Here is a 19,018-nt window from a genome sequence, read left to right as displayed (position 1 = left end):
AAGATGCAACCAAGATGTGTTTGATGCTTTCTTCAGGTCTGGCTTGTTTGTTTTGATTTAGAGTCCCTTTTGCTAAGTAAATTTGCCATCCTGCAGAAGGGAGCAGTTCCTTGCAGAGGTCTGTCTGGTCCCCAGCCAGGCTGACGGGATGTTTGCAAAGGCAAGTTTCTGTGAGGATGAGAGGAAGGAAAAAGAAAACATTTCATGTCAGAAAAGCTATAAAAGAAGGAAAGTCACCGGAGGAGAGACTTGATTTGAGGAAAGGAAAATAGAGAAGCAAGAACTGGACAGTATTATTAATTTCTCCAAGGGAGAACTTCTCCACTTCGTCTCAGCTCAAGGATTTCACAGCAGCTTTCCAAAGAACCCAGGTACCTCTGGAAACAATGCCAGTGGTTTAGAACTCCTGTGGGCAAGCTCTGATAGATTTAACTGCTGTGATTTAAAACGTGGCTGCCCCAGATGTTTGCTTTGCTCACTGGCTGGAAATTATCCTCTTAGATGAGGATGTGGCGTGTTCTAGTGTCTCAAGCCTCAAGTTTACAGGCTGGAGAAGAAAACTGCTTTTACAGGTTTTTGAGCTGACACAATGGACCATGTGCTGAGACAGCTGTGGCACCAGTTTGTGGCCAGTGCTGCCATCCCTTGTATTGGTAACCTCTGCTTAGAGTCGGCAGCCAGGCAGGGAGAAACAGCTTGGATCAATGCAGATAAATCTGTCTGAACTGTCTGTCAAAACCCTGCCCTCTGAGGTATAGGTACTCCAGAGTTGAGGTTCTGTGGTTCAGGCATTGGGCAATGCTGGCCTTTGTCTGGACTGAAGATGTTTCACCCTGAGCTGCAGCACCCAGAGGCTGTGCAGGACAAGGCACATGACAGAGCTCAGGAGTGGCAGAGCTGGGACACTTGGCTGTGAATTCAGCCCTATTTTAAAGTAGGTTTCAGCTGTTTGCATGTACACACCTAATTCTGTGCTCATGATTTAGGGATCCCTTTTACAGTCAGAGAAGACTGACTCTAGTTCCAATATGTGTTCCCCCAGAGCAGACATCTAAAATAGCTGAGACAAATCATGGTTTGAAAATGCCTATATTTCTTCATTAGCACTAAAGAAAATCTAGAATTTCTGTCCCTGATTCTGAAGGTAAATTGAACAAATCCTGTATTTTGTGTCCAATTTTCCAAACATTTTCTGTAATTCTGTGGTTTGCATCCTCAGAAATCAATGTTTAAATTTCATGCCAAGACAGATTTATCAGCAGAGCATTTTCACTTTTGTAGCAATATTTCTACTACTACTACTAATAAAATTGTTATAAAATTTATCTGAACAATTTAAAAATCTGATTATCGAGTGGAAGGAAAAAAAGAACCAAGATAGTAGAAAATTCCATTGAATTACTTACAAAAAAATTACATTTTTGAAGGATGAAAAAAAAATGATTTCTTCCATAAAATATGCTGTCAACAGAAAAAAAGTAATATTAAGTGTTGTAGATTCCACTTTACTGTGCACTTTTGTCCACCAAGGATGGCTGCACTTGGATAATGGTAAAGTAATTTCTGTAGCTAGGCCTTCTCAGGTAGAAGTTAGAGATGTATTTGCTACTTAAATGGAAAATAGTACTGTATTGCTTAAAAGCTCTGGTGTGTCTCTGTAGTGTAAGCTGTGTAAGTTTCTAATCTGTATTTGAAGTTCTGTGTTGTTTAACTCGAGATCCAGGTCAATGTTAAAACATGTTCCCTTTTTACTGGAGAAATTGTTCAAAAATAAAAGAACACTGTTCTGGTACAAAACTTCTGGTGTGATTGTGACTCAGTGAAATCAGCTGAACAGGGTAAAGGGACACGAGTCCGCGCGGGCTGCAATTTCCACTCCAGGCAGAGAGCACGGGCCCCGGAGGGAAGCGCAGCTCCGCAGGGATGCGGGGCAGCGTGTGCGGGACAGGCAGCGCTCAGAGCCGAGCAGCAGCGCATCAGCTCTGCCGTTCTGTCCCCGCCGGGCTCGGCACATCAGCGCGGTGCCTTCGCACGGGGCGCAGCCAAGCTGCCTGCAAAGCCCTGGCTGGGGAGCGGAGCAGGGCTGTGCTAGCGGCTCTGCGGGTTCTCTCTGAGCATCCCCTGCAGGCAGAGTTTGCTCAACTAGTTGAACTGGCTCTTTCTGTCTTGTTTTTTTTGGCAAACGAAGAATTTCCTTCCTGATAAAAACGAACGGCGGGCGCCCCGATTGGGCGTCGTGATGGAGAGGATGTGACATCAGGCACATCTCTCGCTTCGCTGGATCGCTGGCTGCCGACCAGGGCAGCCCGGGAGCTGTTTTGTTAAATCCCAACCCAGGTACTCGAGTTTCTGCTCAGAGAGCCGCCGGCACCACGTCCCGGGCTGCTGCAAGGGCTGCTCGACTCATGCGTGCAGAGTCTGCTCCAGAGATCAGTCCGGCCGCTGGGGGCTCACCGGGGACGATGGAATTTGAACTCTGGAAACCAACCACAAAGTGAAAAAACAGCAGTTGGGCAGCCAGGGCTGAGATGGATGATGAGAGAACAAATCAAAATGCCAGCAAATCGCAAGGAGCTGGAGGCCAGGCATCTGCAGCGTCTCCATCGAGCCCGCTGATGAGGGGTAAGTGACACTCCTGCCCCGCCGCAAGGCTCAGCTCTGCCGGAGGCACCGAAGGCTAAGGGCAGGCTCGGTGGCTGCTGCTCCCTGTGTCCTGCTTCCAGGACAGGTCCACAGTCAGTCCCACAAAATACCCCCATGCCTTTGTACTTCTGAGGGGATTTTAAAAACCTATTTCTGTTTGATACTGAAATTTTGGTTGTTTTTCTTGTGTATCATAGAAGATTGTTTGATTTTGTACTGCAGTATGTGCAAGCAGAAACAAATGCAGCACTTGGACTGCAGCACACTGCAAAATCAGTTGCAATGTGGCATGTTTGACTTAAATTAGTGCCAGCAGGAATCTCAGCACTGGCTTACCTCCTCTTTTTTTTTTTTCTTTTTTCTTTTTTTCTTTTTCTTTTTCTCTTTTTTCTTTTTCTCTTTTTTCTTTTTCTCTTTTTTCTTTTTCTCTTTTTTCTTTTTCTCTTTTTCTTTTTCTCTTTTTTCTTTTTCTCTTTTTTCTTTTTCTCTTTTTTCTTTTTCTCTTTTCTCTTTTTCTCTTTTTCTCTTTTTTCTTTTTCTCTTTTTTCTTTTTCTCTTTTTTCTTTTTCTCTTTTGCTTTTGCTTTCTTTTCATTCCCTTCCTCCTTATTTTCCTTCTGCTTTTTCTCCTTTCTGTTGATTATTTTAATTGTTGCTTTTATTTTTTGTCTTCTCTTTCTTCTTCTTTTTCTTTTTTCCTTTTTTCCTTTATCTTTTATCATTTCCCCTTGTCTTGAGGATGAGCAGACCTAAGTAGTGTTGTTTGGGCTGAGCCACCAACCCTACTGGATTCTTCTGCAATGGCATTGTTGTGACCAATGCTGTTGTGGGCACATAACAGTGAAAAGCTACTCAGACAAATGGCCTCACTCTGGTCGTTGCTCTCTGTCTGGCCCAGAGCCACTGAAAATATGACATAGCAAAAAAAAAAAAGTAATTTAACTTCACATCCTTAGCTGGATGTGCTCCATGTAGCTCTGTTTCTATGAAGTTACTCCTTCATCTAATGGTGAGTGCAGAGGGAACGAGGTAAATTCAGAAATTGCGACTTTACGCTGTCCTCACTCCTTTTCTGGGCTGTTCAGAATGTTTCCATCAATACCAAATAGAAAATTAAGACCACAAAACCACCATGCAAGGCTGATCAGTCTATATGCAGTGTAGCCTGCCTGTCCTCATGTGTGTCACATATGTACAGCCTGAGGCTGGGGTGAGAGGGAAGGCACAGAGATATTACTAACAGTAGGAATAGAAACAGTGCACACTGGAGATGAGGTCCAGCAAAATGGAGGGTGGAAGGAGAGAATCCCACATGGCACACTACTGGACACAGATCATTTGGTCCTTTTAAAATCAGAGTTCAGTCCATTCCTTTTGTGTCTGCCTGTTCCTTAGTGGAGTCAATAAACTCTGCTGGTAATTTCCAGCAGGAATGTATTTGGCTCAGGCTATGTATATCACAAACTTTAAGGGAGGCCTTTGCCTATGAAAAACACCATTTATAATACTGTTCTGTATAGAGCCTTAGGCATTTGTGTCTGCAAATATGAATGCAAGAGCATACCTTCACTGGAGGGACTTCAGAGCCCCTTTCAAGCTGCACTGTGTGTGAGAGGCATGGAAGGAAACCAGCCTAGGGACAGGCATGGAGGGTGCAATGCCCTCACGTGGTCAGAGGTTGGAAAAAGTTGCTTCAGCCATCACCACAAAAACCAGTGCTCTAGAAAGGTCCTGTGAAAGCTCTGTTGTGCACAGGGAGCAGCCAGAATTTGCGTGCATGGTTATTACTATAAGGCTCCCTCTGCATACACCACCCTGCCAGTCATGTGCCCAAGTGATGGCAAAGCAGTCAAGTATAACCAGAGGTTTAATGTAACCCCTGGGCTGGCTGGAGTTTTCTGCAGTGGAAGGGGAGCTAGGTGACCCAATGCCACTGAAAGCATTTGGGGATTTGGGTGGGATTTGGATGTCTAGATGCTGAACAGCTGGGGTCTGACTCAGCCTCCTTGTGGACTAAGGTGTGGGTAAATTTCAAATTTGGACAAATGATCTTGTTTCTCTGTGAAAGAGCAGTTGTAGATATTTTTGACAATCAGGAATCCTTGTTGCAGCGGTGGTACATACAATGAACACAGCTGTGTCCCCCACATACACCAGCCGTGCTACTTCACACGCAGCTCTGGTGGGCAGTATTTTGAGCACGTTCGTGAAAGTCACTAGTTCAGGATTTTGAAAGCCCATGGTCAGCTGGAACTGGCATTTGCTTAGGCCCTAATAAAATATAAATACAGATCTTTTATATTCTGACGGTGTGCCTCCTGTGAAGTGTAAAAGAGGGCAGTGAGACATGGAAATCCACTGCACCTCCCTCTTCTTCCAGGCAAGAAACATGAGTTCCAGCCTGCAGCAGGCAGAAAATAGAAATATTGTCATTTGCCAGGAGGTGATGCCCTGGGTCAAGAAACTGGGGAAATCTGCCTTCCCTTGCAGGGGGCTTGCCTCCCTGGCATTGCTTCAGGGTAGAGGTGTTTGCTGCAGATGGAGGTAGGGCAGGAGAGACATCAGCCTGGGGCTGTGCAGTTCATGGCAGCAGATCTGGAATTATGCCATTGCAGTTAGTCATCAGTCAGGCTTTTAATACCCCTCTTCCCAAGTCATCCAGGACTGGTGTGATGGACTCCACAGGACTCCACTTCCACCTAGGATGAAACACTCAGTTTCTCTCTGTTACAGAACTCCCAGCTAGATTACATGTTAGCACATACCTCTTTTATTTTTCACTGACATTTATCTTTGATGCTTATATGGCCAATCTTTTAATTCATTGTTAAGACTTGAAAAATAGCAAGCTAATGGCCAGTCCACAGAGGGCTGGTCTGTCTCTTTTTAGAGTTTCAGTAGAAACCTGTCTTTTCTCAAGCAAGGACTGAATGGATCAAATCCACACATGGATATGTCCCTCTTAGTAACCAGAATTCTGACATGATGATATCACAAGTTGGTAGATTGCACAAATGCCTGCCTATATTTGTGTAGACAAAAAAAGTTCAAGTTACAGCTCAAAAAACTTGTTCTTCAATCTAGATTTTTAGAATTTCTATAAATATATTTCCCTTATAACTCATGCAATTTAGGCAGTGGCATTAGTTTCTAAATGAGGAAAAGCTTTTTACATACCCTGGAAACACAACCACCAGTAACAGGCAGGATCAGCAAGAACAACAGCACAGTCAGAAAAGCATCAATTTGACACACATCACTTAGAGCAAAGCTATTTTAATCAGTTAATAGTACTGTGCTTTAATAATTGTAGCCCTAGTTTGACTGTCCTTATGAACCAGAATCACAGCTTCCAGAACTGGCTGTCCATTTGCTAAAGCCAAAGGATGTTTGTGAACTTAATGATTAACTGTGTAACTGTTGTGGGATGCAGCCATGGAACATAGAAGGAGGCATGCAGAGCTCAAATAATGCTAATAACAAAGAATACAAATTTCTTTAAAAGCTAATTCATAGACTCATAGCCTAGTTTGGATTGGAAGGGACCTCTAAAGGCTGTCTAGTCCAACACCCCTGCAATGAATAGGAAGACCTTCCACTAGACTAGCTTGCTCAGAGCCCCATCCAACTTGACCTTGAATCTTTCCAGGAATGGGACATCTACCACCTCTCTAGGCAACCTGTTCCATTATTTCACCATCTCATTTTTATATCTAGTTTAAATACATATTCTTCATATTTAAAACCTCTATGATCATCAGCTTATATGTAAACATTATTTTAAAGAATTATAGTGGCTTATTAAGGTTTTTGCTGAAGGCAGACTTCTCGCTGTTAAGGATTCCATTCCAGGCACGTGCTCTGTTATAGTCCCTGAGAACGTCAGCAACTCAGCCAGCAACTTGGTCACTGGAGTTTTCTCAGTAGTTAGTGGAAGGAGAGTGGGACATCTCCAGAGAGCAGCAAAATGTCTTTCCACAGGAAGCTGTGTGAAGTGCCCCCTGTAAAGGCTTCCCTTCCGTCCCAGGGGGAACCTGGGACATTGACATAGAGCAGACACTATGTTTTGAATGCTGGGATGTAAATATCTCCCAGAGGGATTATTGCTGTCAGCTGGCTCTGAACCATAAAATCTGTAATACTGGAGATCTCCCTCTATTAATATTGCACGGTATATATGTGCTGTACCTCACTTTGTGGTTTCAGCAATGCAGAGAACACACCTATTACTTAAAACGCACCACTCATGCCAGACACTGAAAACTGAAAGACAAAATCAACAGGTAGCACAATTTGTCTCCTTGTACTTTGGTCCCTTCTCTTGCCAAGTGTTGTTGACTCTAGTCCAGCTCTGAGCAGGGGTAAATGACTGATTAGCCAAACGCTCTTCAAAACATACTCCTTTTGAGATAATTGCTAAAATGTAATAAGCTTTGTGAAAACAAAGGCACTGGAAATAATTCAAGGAGAGGGACAAGCTCAGCCAGAGCCAGGTGATGTTCTGCAAATCCCTTTCCTGTCTTCTGAAGGGGAGTGCAGCTGCACAGTGCAAACATGGGATGAGTTAAAAACACACCCACAGAGAAACCATCTTCTTGTCTGTCTCCCTCACAGCATCTGCTCCAAAGAAATCTTGGCAGCTCAAATAAAGTAGAAGAGAGGTCACACAGTTGAAGTAAAGTATGCTAGTGAAATAGAGTTTTTAGCCTTTTTCCTGTCTTTGTTTTCATACAGACTTTGTTTCAGACTGGTCTCCTTTACATGAGGCCTCTATCCATGGGCGTCTGCTTTCTCTGAAGAAACTCATTGAACAGGTACCTCTCCGCTGGGTTCATGTGGTCTCTTCAGGGTTTGTTCAGTGGATGAATGTGGCCCTTGCTTTACTGTGAAACTTCCAGGATGACAAAATCATGTTAACCAGGCCACAGTGAAATCTGCATGCAACAGGCTTTTTGTTTCTACAATCAGTTCCTTGCCCAGCACAAGCTTTGTACACTAATTTGATGATGTACTGAACTATCCTGGGTGATACTTCAACTCTGGTACAGGCAATGGGACCCTGATCACTGGGATCTCTGCATGGCTGTGGGCAGCTCCTCGGCAGCTCCTGTACGTGCCTGTGAGCAGTTTTTGGTGACCAAGCTGAGGGCCAGCTCTGGACCCAGGCATGGGTCTGGCTGAGGCTTCAATTCAGTCACCCAGACATTTGTTTCTGAAGTGCCTGAGCATATCCAAAGGCTGTGGTCCCACTCCAGAAGGTCAGGGATAGGTAGAAGTGATTTCTGAACCTCACTGCTCTGTTTCTTCAAAATCTTTGGGTTAGTTGTGAAGCTGGTGGAAAGGGAAGGGGCATTGGAGACTCTTCCAGCTTAGTCTTCTGGAGCACCAAGATTGCTAGAAACAAAAGATCTTGTAGAATCAAACCAATGTTTCCAATGCATTTCTTTCCATCAGTGGGTGCCTTGAGGCAAAGAGCAGAAAACACTTCAAGAGCATTTCAGGATTCAGCCCAGTCAAACAACCACAGACTCAGTGGGCGGGAAGTCAGAAGACTTGAGTGGTGATAGAAAAAGGCAGCAGTCACTACCCTGACAAGAACTCCAGTAGCAACTTTTCATCATTTTCTTTTATTACAGACTTTGCTATCCACCGTGTAGTAAAATCATGCTGAGGTCCTAACAGGATGTATTGTCCCACTGGACAATCCACTAAGTTTTCTGTGCTGGTTATCAGTGTGTAGAAGGCATGACCTCGGGTATGCTGTGCCAGTATCCACTCTGGCCAAAACATCACAGCCCCTTCATCCCCTTCATCTGCTTACTTTTTGAGCTGAATAGCTCTAGGCAGTTGAGGAAGGTCTGATTACATAAAGCTTTAAAGACAGAAGGGATTTTTTTTATTGTTGGTTTTTGTATGGTGGTTTTAGTAGTTGGTTGTAATGATATTTTCCATTATCTTATCAGGGGAGTGATGTCAATCTTGTTACAGCAGACCAGGTGTCTCCTCTCCATGAAGCCTGCCTAGGGGGTCATGCTGCCTGTGCCAGTGTCCTGTTAAAACATGGTGCTCAGGTGAGTATGTGATGGACAGACCACTGTCTCTAGTGTTAGTATGGTGTATTACCACACTTTAATGCTAAGTGATGTCATGGCAGAATGTCTCTGTGATTTACACTCTGTACTTAGCTCTGCTTAAGGTACTTACGAAATGCACTTCCTAATAAAGCAATGCAAAAAGCACAGATAGGAGCAGCAGTTATTACTGTTCTTTAGATGAGGATGAGGTTTTACAAGAACATGGGGAAGTTCATCTTGCAAAGGATTTATAATCCTGCAGCAGTTAAGGGTGTGTTTTATTTTATGCATGCATGAATCTTATCAGTATTAATATGCAGAGTCTTAAGTAGAGGCATAGGAATGTTAGGATCAACTGACAATAAAATGGGAAGAAAATGGAAACAAGCTGCAAGTAAGATGGTGAAATGGTATCTCATGGCCACTGCTTTTCAAGCTAACATCAAAATTATAACAAATAAGAAAATTAATTCATACATATGTTACCTTACCATACATTACCTTTCAGTTTAAAATTAAAAAAAAAAAAAAATTAAAATAAGGAGGGGCTGCACACTTTCAGCCAAAAATGGACTGTTTCACGAGCGGGCTAGGGGCTGGTGTGTTTCAGCTAAGATAACTGAAAAATGGGCATACATTTAGCTTGGTAACTCCTGAGAGACCCTGGAGTGGCACTGATCAATTTTATTTATTTTTTTTTTTCAGTAAGAGAGACTTGCGGGCAATTTACAAAAAATGCTTTTTTAATGATCATTTTAATGAAAATTTGTAGTCTTCAGAAGCAGTGGGGAGTTCAGGCATGGAATTAAATTAAAAATTATTGAGAACCCTATTTTCTGCTGAGAAACTGGTTAATTGTCATTAATTCTGAAATAATGAGAAGACTAAAACAATTGCCTGATTATTTTTCACCAGGTGAATGGAGTGACTGTTGACTGGCACACACCATTGTTCAACACTTGTGTCAGTGGCAGTGTGGCTTGCTTGAATTTACTGCTGGAGCATGGAGCCAGCCTACAACCACCCTGTGACCTGGCATCCCCCATCCATGAAGCTGCTAAGAGAGGTAACCCCACAGGCATCAGCCCTCCTCCTTTCCATGTTGCTAGCAGCATGTTGAAGTGGAAGAGAGAGATAAAGAAGCTAATTTTCTTGTCTTGGGTAGTGTAAGATGCCTTGCTAATTGGTCTCATCATGAGGGGCGCAGTTCTTCCCACCTCTATTGCTCATCAAGGGCAGGTCAGCTCAGCTATCAGATCCTCTGAGTTCACACGGTGACACCTGGAAGGGGAAGCATTGTCCAAGTCAGCTGCCTACAATGTGGACATTTGAGGGAGAAATCTGGCTGATCTTCAAAAGGAGTGGAGAGAAACACTGAGTGATTCATCTCACCTTCAATAGACATCTGAAATGAGTCAGATAAAATGTGAAGGCTTTAGCCCGTGAGGCTTTAGCCTGTTTTGCTGAACGCGGCTTTGCAGCTCTTCTTTTGCTGGCTGGATCCACTGGAGTGGATGAAAGTTATTACACTACCATCTCTTGACAAAACATTGAATCTTTGCCAGACTACACTGCTGCAACAGAGAATTTGCTGGAAAAAAAAGCCTGATTTCTGTGAGTTGACTCTTCCTTTATCCCTTTTAAGGTCATGTGCAATGTGTCGAACTCCTCGCATCCCATGGGGTAAATATAGATCACAACATCAAGCACCTGGGTACTCCTCTTTATGTAGCATGTGAGAACCAGCAACTGAACTGTGCCAAGAAGCTGCTTGAGTCAGGTAAAAACAAAAATAAAGAATGGGGTACTTTCATTTCCTGCAACATCTATCTTTGGATTATCTTTGCATCAAAGATTTAGAGGAGCTCCTGCTTTGGGACCTGGAGATGTTTCACTCATAATAGCAGCCCTGGGTTAAATGTGGTAGCAGGGTGATCATGGTCTTCCTGACCCAGGAATTCAGCTTTATAGCTCCCAACAAAATGATGCGTGATCCTGGATTTCACATGGCTGATTGTGCCTGGAACAGACTATTCTTTCCAGTGTACATGCATATGATGCTGCAGTTATTTGAAGTGGACAGGAAGAAATTGAATTTTTTTATTTTACTCCCTCTTTACCCAAAACAATTGGCTCAGCCACTTATACATAGTATTTCTGCAAACACGTGTTACATTCTAATGAGTTCATAAAAAGTTCAAGACACTTCCAACACAGAAGAAGGTTCAGTACTATATGCTTTGCATCACACAAACCTAGCTGTAAGTCTAAACACTTGGATAATTACACAAAACTGTTTCTTCTTATCTACAACAGTACAGTTCTTCTAGCCAAATGGGCCATGTAGCCTAAAGTAGCCACATAACTGGTACAAAAATGATGGATCAACAAAGCTACTTTAGAAAAAACAAGCAAAACCCATATATATCACCTTTTAGGTAGGTCACTGTTTAGTACGATGACCTTTTTTGAGAAGTCAAATACAAATTAATCTAAACATTAAATGTTTGGCAACTATTTTCTTTTTTCTCCTAATATTTTTTTGCTGCCTCCTATATATGGGAATGTGTACTATAAAAACATTATAAATAGTTTTGAATTAGTTCTGAAGCTCACCTTTCTTAGGGTGCTTTAGGAGCCATTATTCCAGGGTAATGAATGGGGGAACTCTGATCAGGGGTGTTTATGCCCTCTTCTACCAAGGGCCTCTAGCATTTTCCATCCTTGCATTTTTTCTCTAACAGATACTTTGTCATTTGGAAATCCCACCATCTTAAGCCTCCAGTACAGAGCATGTTGAAATCCTGCATGTATTTTATGGGATGGGAGGCAAAGGTGGGCTATAGGTGGAGCTATATCTTTGTCCTGCTTCAAAATATCCATGGACTGGGCTGTGGGTGAAGGACTTCCTCATGCACTGCTCCTCTGGGATCATTTTCTTAGTCACAACCCCACTGCTTCTCAACCAGTGAGAGCTGTACTTGTGCAAATTGTAGCACCAAGCCCCCGTATAAAGGAGTCCACCTCTGGGTGCAGACTACAGCATTTGTGTGTTATTCAGAGAAATAGCAGCAAGTGCAGTGAATGAAAATAAGCTACTGTATAGTGATTGTTCTTTGTCATTATTCTTTGTCTTCTCTTATTGTTCAGGAGCAAATGTGAACAGCGGCAAGGGCCTGGACTCCCCTCTGCACATGGCTGCCAGGAATTGCAGTGTGGAGCTGGTGAAGCTGCTGATTGACTTTGGAGCGGACATTTGGGTGAAGAATGCTGAAAACAAGAGGCCAGTGGAGCTGGTCCTACCTGGCAGCCCAGCTGGCCAGCTGTTCCTGCAGAGAGAAGGTGCCCCTTAGAGCTTGTGTTAGGGAAACCCCACACAGACTGTTGCACAAGGCTATGCTATTTCAGGTCGCTAGCACTAGAAAACTGGGAATAGCTCAGCTTGCCTCCACTTGCTGACATAGGGACATTGTTCAAGTGCCAGAATACAGTGGTGCACTAACTTTCTAATGGTAATAAAAATAACCCACCTTGAACCTCCAGATTTTGAATCTACTGCATTAGGAAGCAATCGTATGGAGCTTGCCATATGATGCAAAATAGAGTTTAGGGTGAATAAACAAGTGAAAGATTCCTTAGAAATTAATGGTAGGTTTTTTCATTACCTAAAACATTGAATTTAGTGAGAATCTGTCAGTTCCCTTGTGTCAGACAGCAGTAGGCCCAGGAGGGTTCTACAGAATGTGCTGACAAATGCAGGCAGCAAATCACCTCTGATGGGAATTGAGGCTAGGTGGTGAGGGTGAGGTTTGGGATCTCTGGTTATACAGTATGCCAATGGCCAGGTTTGTCTCAGCACAAATGCATAAATGCAGATTTGCAACCCTAAAAATTTGAATGCATGTAATACTAAAAAAAAGTATATTGAAGAACTTGTTTTTTTAATTCTTTGCCCTTTACTCTTATTCTTGGGCCAAGCTTTTACATAGATGCAAAAGTATCTTTAAAATGAAACACTAAATGATTTTTTTTTTTTGACATTAAGGAAAATTGTGCTGGAATAATATAAGGAATTATATATTTATATTCATTTATGCACTAGACTTTCTTTAAAGACCAACCTTACGTGCTGAATATTACAGCAGTGTCAAACCATAAGCTTAAACTCTAGGAAGTGCCTATTTTGTACTTGTAAATTAAATAGTTCAAGGTAATTTTATTTTATTTTATTTTATTTTATTGATTATGAAATCTTTAATGAAGTATGGAGAGAAATGCTGCTTACTATTATTGAGGGAAGTTAGAATAAGATCTCTAGTGTCTACTCATCATGTTCTTTAGATTTTCTCATTCAGTCAGCAAGCTATACACATTACTAAATAATCTGGATTTTCATTGTTTTAAACAAATTGGTGATGGTGTCGTCCATGCCAGTTACATGTTGATGAGATTGTTGTCATAGAAAGGTAAAATTGGAATAACAAAGTGATGAATCAAGCCATGCTTGAAATAATAGCATGAAAGTAGCGTGGAAACAACTGTGCTGTGCATGTTATGCATGAGCAACATATATTTAGTTTCCCAGCCTAATCTGTGGCACACAGAGCAGTGATCTTTTTGAGTTCCAGCCCCTGCTGCATTCGATTTGTGACTCCCATGGCACTGCATGTGTCCTGTTTATTTGAGATAGAAAAACATTTCAGACACACCCTGTGGAACTGGCCTGAGAAACACTGCTAGGACTGAGCTGACAGCATGGGCAGTGAGGAACTCCTCTGAGTGAAATTCAGCAATCAAAATCAGAAACAATAAATGCCTGAAGGGTATTTTCCTGTGGAATAGTGTTTTTCTGATGTTCTCCAATGCGCCCTTCTCTGAGTGGGGTCATGCCTGCGGACGCTGATGGCTGGCTTCTTTGGCTGGCTGAACAATTGCAGTCCAGGAGAGTGGTGGAAGAGCTGCTCTGCCGCCCTGCTCCCATGCAAGGCTCCTCTCCCCCCACACCCCAGCTGCTGGAGCCCTGCAGCCCATGGCCAGGCAGGCTGCAGGAAGTGTGTTTGGAGAAGAGCTGGTGAGCGTGCTGACCCAGTTGCCCTTCCAGGACCAGTGCAGAGCAGGTGTAGTACATGTGGTGGTTCCCTTCCTAGCAGCTCACCATGCTGCTGGACCACGCCACACCCCGCTTACATCTCAGGGACAGTCCTACATGTGGGTGGGAGAGTTAGTGAATGCTCCAAAAATGTACTGTGTTTTTGAACAGCGTTCTTGCATTTGCTAAATATTTTCCAGTGTAATGTCACTGCTTGTGTTTTGATAAGCCTTCATGTTTTGGGTTTGGTTGTTTTTTCTTTTAATGGAAGCTTTTTTTAAATGAGATATTTGCAGGCAGAGCATTTATCTGTGGGATCAGAGTCAAGCACAAGCGCAGTGTGATACTGCAATACTTTAACTAGCCCCATATGCCCTGTTTTGTACCCAAGAACACAGTAACAACTCATAAACTGGCTCCTAGCAGAAGGGTGCAGCCCTTTGCACGGCTCTTGCGATAGCAGAGCAGTTTTCAGCCTTGCAGAGCTGCTGGAGATGTGGTGTCCTTCCCCTGAGGGAAGTCTCAAAAGCTGATCAAAGCCGCCACCTCACCTCATTTTTGTTGTGGCCTCCCTTCCTTCCCTCTGCTCTGCAGGAGAGGGGGCACTTAAACTGTTCCCTACCATCTCACTCACCTCCCTGTCTCTTTCTGCAGAGTCTCTTCTTATGTCCTCCCCACTGCCTCCATCCAAACACCTCATCAGTGCCCATCCTCTTACCTGCCCTCCCACAGCCCCAGCCACCTTACACACTCATCACCTCTGTGCAATCAATGCTCTGGAGGGTTGAACACTGACAGGTGCCACAGGTAAAACTTCACATAGGATCTTCCTCTTCCTGAAAAGGATAAGTGACCCAAACCAGTGTATAATGCTATTATACTTAGATTTTTTATAAAGTGACAAAGATTCTTCAACAGGGCTCCCATCTATCAACATGGGACTGGTTAACGTGGAAGGTTTAAATAAAGAACTGTATAGTGTTTCTTTTGCTTTGTGTTCATCACTGTTATGAAACATGCCTCAAGGAAGCAATGAACTGAAAATTTTGATCTCACTAGGGGACTGAGAGGAGGGAAGGGCTTTTAAAGTAGCATCAATCATCTCTTCTCAGACAGTGCAAACATTTGTGCAGCTTAGAAAGGAAAGACTGCTGCTGCTGATGCCAGCTGAGTAATGACAGAGTGACTAGGCATGGACTGGACTGCAGGTGGGCAGGTGTCCTTTGGGGGATGCAGGTTTGACTTTTCACTGCTGAGAGTGAAAAGCTGGTGAGAGGTGGGTTGCAGGAGGTGGAGGGAGCAGTGATGCACAGCTGCTATTTCAGGTTTCTAGTTTTGGCATTATAAAGCCATGTGTGTAACCTCTTCCCTGGATCTTTCTCCAGGGCCACTGTCCTTGATGCAGTTGTGCCGCCTGTGCATCAGGAGGTGCTTTGGATACAAGCAGCATCAAAAAATAACTGGACTTCTCCTCCCAGACGAGCTGAAACATTTCCTACTCCACATTTGATCCTTTTCATGTTCAAAATGGTGCCTTTAATAACAGCAAGGTTTGTTGACTCTTTTTTCATCACTAGTGTTGCCAATGTTTGCAATGATAATTTATGGTGATTTTTGCTCTCTAGTAAAGTTTGGGTCTAGGAATTACAGAAATGACCAATTTACTCAGTCCTCACTGCCATCATCCCCACCAAATCCATTTGGAAAGAAACAATCCTGCATGGTTGCATGGTGAAGCTTGGAAATGTGATGTGAGAGCCCCCTTGAAAGCACAGAAAATTAGCATAACATTTTAAAATAGATCTCTTGATTCTCTGGCATAGTTTCAGAGGTCTTGTGGTTGACAGCCCATTCCAAAGAAAACACATATCCCAGCCCAGCACTAACAGCATTTCATGTAAACATTAGGCACACCAGGGTGAGCTACAGAGAGCTTTCTCTGTAAGCAGTGCTCACGCGCCTGTCATCTGTGAGGGGTGAGGGCTGTGCCCACACCACCACGGGTCAGGGGAGGGAACTCAACTGAACCCACTCGGCAAGTAAGGCAGAAGTTATTTATTTTCTAAGGGTATCACACTGCAGATAGATAAGCACCAACCAACAATCATCTGCATTTAGGCCAGCATCTGAAACAAGCGTTTCTGCCATGACAGCAAGTAGGTCACTGCTGATGTCAGCTCCCTACAGTGCAATAATAGTGGGGCAAAAGTTTTTAATCATCCATTAAAATCAACTACTCCTGATACTTTGAGACATAGAGGAGCTACACTTCAGAACTACACATCTTCTCCTTGTAGCATGTTATTTTTCAAGGACACAGGCTAACAGGCTATCAGTAGCAGGCATTGAGTGCTCCCCATTTCTGCACTAAAATTAGGTGATATTTCCTAAGCATTTTTCAATGTGCATCAGAAAAACAAGTTTCTACACCCTTTCTCCACCCAAGAAAAAATTAAGAGTGAGATAATATTTTTTTCTTAGGGAGTTGCTACCTCATTCATAGCATTTTCCATGGAAGTGGAAATAATAACACCTCTAACGTGTGATCATGAAACTAACAATGAAATCAAAGTCCATTCCAAATTTGAAAATTAGTGGACAATTTCTGCCCCCTGCTCCGTTGCTGAGCAGTTAGTGTATGACGTATGTGGTTCTTATTCCACTGAGCTCATAAGAACAAATATTTCCTCCAGCTAAACTTTAACACTGGGCATTTTTCTTTCCCTTTCAGAAACAGGTCCTGCTGCCCCAAGCCAAAGTGCAGTTGTGACCACTTGGGTGTTCTCCATGGAACATCAGATGCTTGATCTGTGTAGGAGCAAGGGTGCTGAGACTCCAGCTCTTCTTCCCATCACCCTGTTTCTTCTTGAGTTCTAAACCAAAGTGCATCTGCATCACCTGGGAGCAGCAGCATGCCCAGCTCACTGAGGGGCTGCCATGTCACCCCTGAGCTGAAGGGGCAGCCATGCATGTCCGTGCTTCTGAAGATCCTTTTCCACTTTGCTGTGGAGACTCTGTAAGAGTGGGCTGGGGGTGCAAATACTGATGTCATCACTAACACCTGCAGTGAGAGATCCAGTCCTCATCTCAGAAGTGGAGAGACTGGCAGCCTTTGAATATATGAAAGCTTATTTTGGTGTTCACCACTGTGCCAGTGTGTGCAGTGCCAGCCTTCCTTGTGCATGTGGGAAGTTAAAGAGGAGAGATAAAATGCTACCTGTATGCTATTTGATGTAATTCACAATTAAAATCCTTGTCTGCACAATATATGGCTGCCTGTAAGTATCCAGTGTAGTGGCTGGATTCCTTTGTGCTGACCAAATACAGGACAGTTCTGTTTGGGTTGTGGGACACTAAATTATACCCTAATGGGACAAAATGACAAATGTGGTTAGGTCTGTAACTCCTCTGGTGATAGAGACACATGGGAATGTGTCACTTTTCTGACCCAATCCACCACACATATTTGAGCCATGTAAAAATTAACTGGCTGGTTTAAGGTGGCCTTCTATAATGTTTCCCTCCTGCCCAGGAAGAAAAGTAGACATCTGTTTTCACAGAGGTTGAATAAAAGCAGGTATCTGGGATGGGAAAGGTATATCCTCTAAAATCAGTGTCTTGGTTAAGCTGAATCTGCGCTGAACAGGCAAGTAATGGACAATGAACCTAGTGGTTAACTTCTGGAGATTAAAGTGTGAAGAATCCCTGCTTTGGTGACACAGTGGAAAGCTGGAGATCCATCTTATTATATTCTAGATGATGAAGAAACATTTTTGTACATACTAATTTTACTTTTGCCTTTAGGCATCTTATTTTGTAACTTCAGGCAATGGATTTAGAGGAGTAATGCTAAAACCAGGAGGAAGTTGCTCTGAGAACCAGGTGAGGGTGTTGCTTCCAGCTTGCTTTTCTTATGAAAATTTCATGGTATGACTCTGTTTACTTGAATTCCTCTGCCCAAGTGTAATTAGGATGAATTCTGTAAGCTCAGCTTGTATCATCTCACTGTGTTTACTTATTTATTTTCATAAAAATTGTGATCAACACTAGTGAATTACAGCTTTATGCATCAACACTTATTCAGTTATAAACTGTAAAAGTTGTACAAGGTGCAAACTGAATAAGTTCATTATAGGTGAGGTTTGGATTTTTTTCTATATTTGAAACCATTCAAAATGTAATACAGGACTTAAATGATTGTCAGGAATATATTTTATCAGATTCTTTCCTATTTTTATGTTAACAGTTTAATGGTAGTTAAGCCATGGTTTTGTAGGATATTTTCTCAGAAATAAATAGTTTATACTCTTTTGCTTGTTAGTTTTTAATTTATTTTTTTAAATGATAGCCCTAATTTTGTGGATTGAGTGATACTATGGAGTTTTGAATTCTAGTTGCTTGCAATCCCACCTGCAGGCAGGCAGTGAACAAAATAGTTTCTTCAAATATAACTATAGTAAAGATGAGACTAAAATGCCAATGCTGTGCAAATATTGCCTTTTGTTGATGTTTTAATGTAGAGCTGGACTCTTGAAATTCCTTCTTTCCTCACTTGAGGGTTAGTGAAAAGGAGATCGGGATTCCACAGAGTAGGAAAAGATGTAAATTAAGATGATCACTGTCTTCCGCTTGGTTTTGATTTTTTTTAAACTGATTTGCATAAGTTTGTTTCTCCTCCCAACTCAGCAAAAGGCACATGCAATGCTCTGGTGCAATTGTGTGTTCCTACACAGCAGGAACCCTTTACTGGAGGTGAGAGAGTGGTGGTCCCTGTGTGGTCAGAAGTCCAGCAGGTGTCTGTCAGTGCCCTTGGGTACGCTGTCAGGCTGGGGAGGTGTGGAAGGACAGCCATTCCCTCTCCATTGGATGCAGCTCTGGGAGTCCCTGCCCACAAAGACCAGCTTAAAGGGCGAGGGCAGTGCCAGCAAATTGCTTTACAAGATGTTTCTGCTGGATACAGAACTGCTTATGGAAACTGTGGAACTAAGCCAACACCTCAACAAAACAAAACAATGGATTTAAGGGAGAAAATGATCTTTAGTGTTACTGGAATATGTCTGATGCAATAAATCTTTGCAGTTTCTAGGTGGGATCAGCCACATCCCAGGACACAGTTCTTCTTTTTGCAGTAGTGTGCAAAGGTCCATAGCTGTCCTGTCCCTTTCTTGTTGTTTTATATTTTCTCTTAACTGGAAACCACAGACATGCAAATC

The 19,018-nt window shown here is 42.9% G+C and overlaps 1 protein-coding gene across 1 annotated transcript; it reads left to right on the top strand.

Moving 5' to 3' along the window:
- The first annotated feature begins 2,259 nt into the window (after positions 1-2,259).
- Positions 2,260-18,117, top strand: ASB9 (ankyrin repeat and SOCS box containing 9). Its single transcript, XM_032100698.1, has 8 exons — positions 2,260-2,622; positions 7,377-7,456; positions 8,606-8,713; positions 9,632-9,782; positions 10,362-10,496; positions 11,867-12,058; positions 15,191-15,355; positions 16,537-18,117. Exons 1-7 carry the CDS (start codon positions 2,529-2,531, stop codon positions 15,313-15,315), a joined length of 885 nt encoding a protein of 294 aa, XP_031956589.1. The 5' UTR covers positions 2,260-2,528; the 3' UTR covers positions 15,316-15,355; positions 16,537-18,117.
- The last annotated feature ends 901 nt before the right edge of the window (positions 18,118-19,018 follow it).

This window comes from Corvus moneduloides, chromosome 2 (genome assembly GCF_009650955.1).
Source record: "Corvus moneduloides isolate bCorMon1 chromosome 2, bCorMon1.pri, whole genome shotgun sequence".
In the NCBI taxonomy this organism is placed as follows: Eukaryota; Metazoa; Chordata; class Aves; order Passeriformes; family Corvidae; genus Corvus; species Corvus moneduloides.
This window is presented reverse-complemented; position numbering and strand designations above follow the sequence as displayed.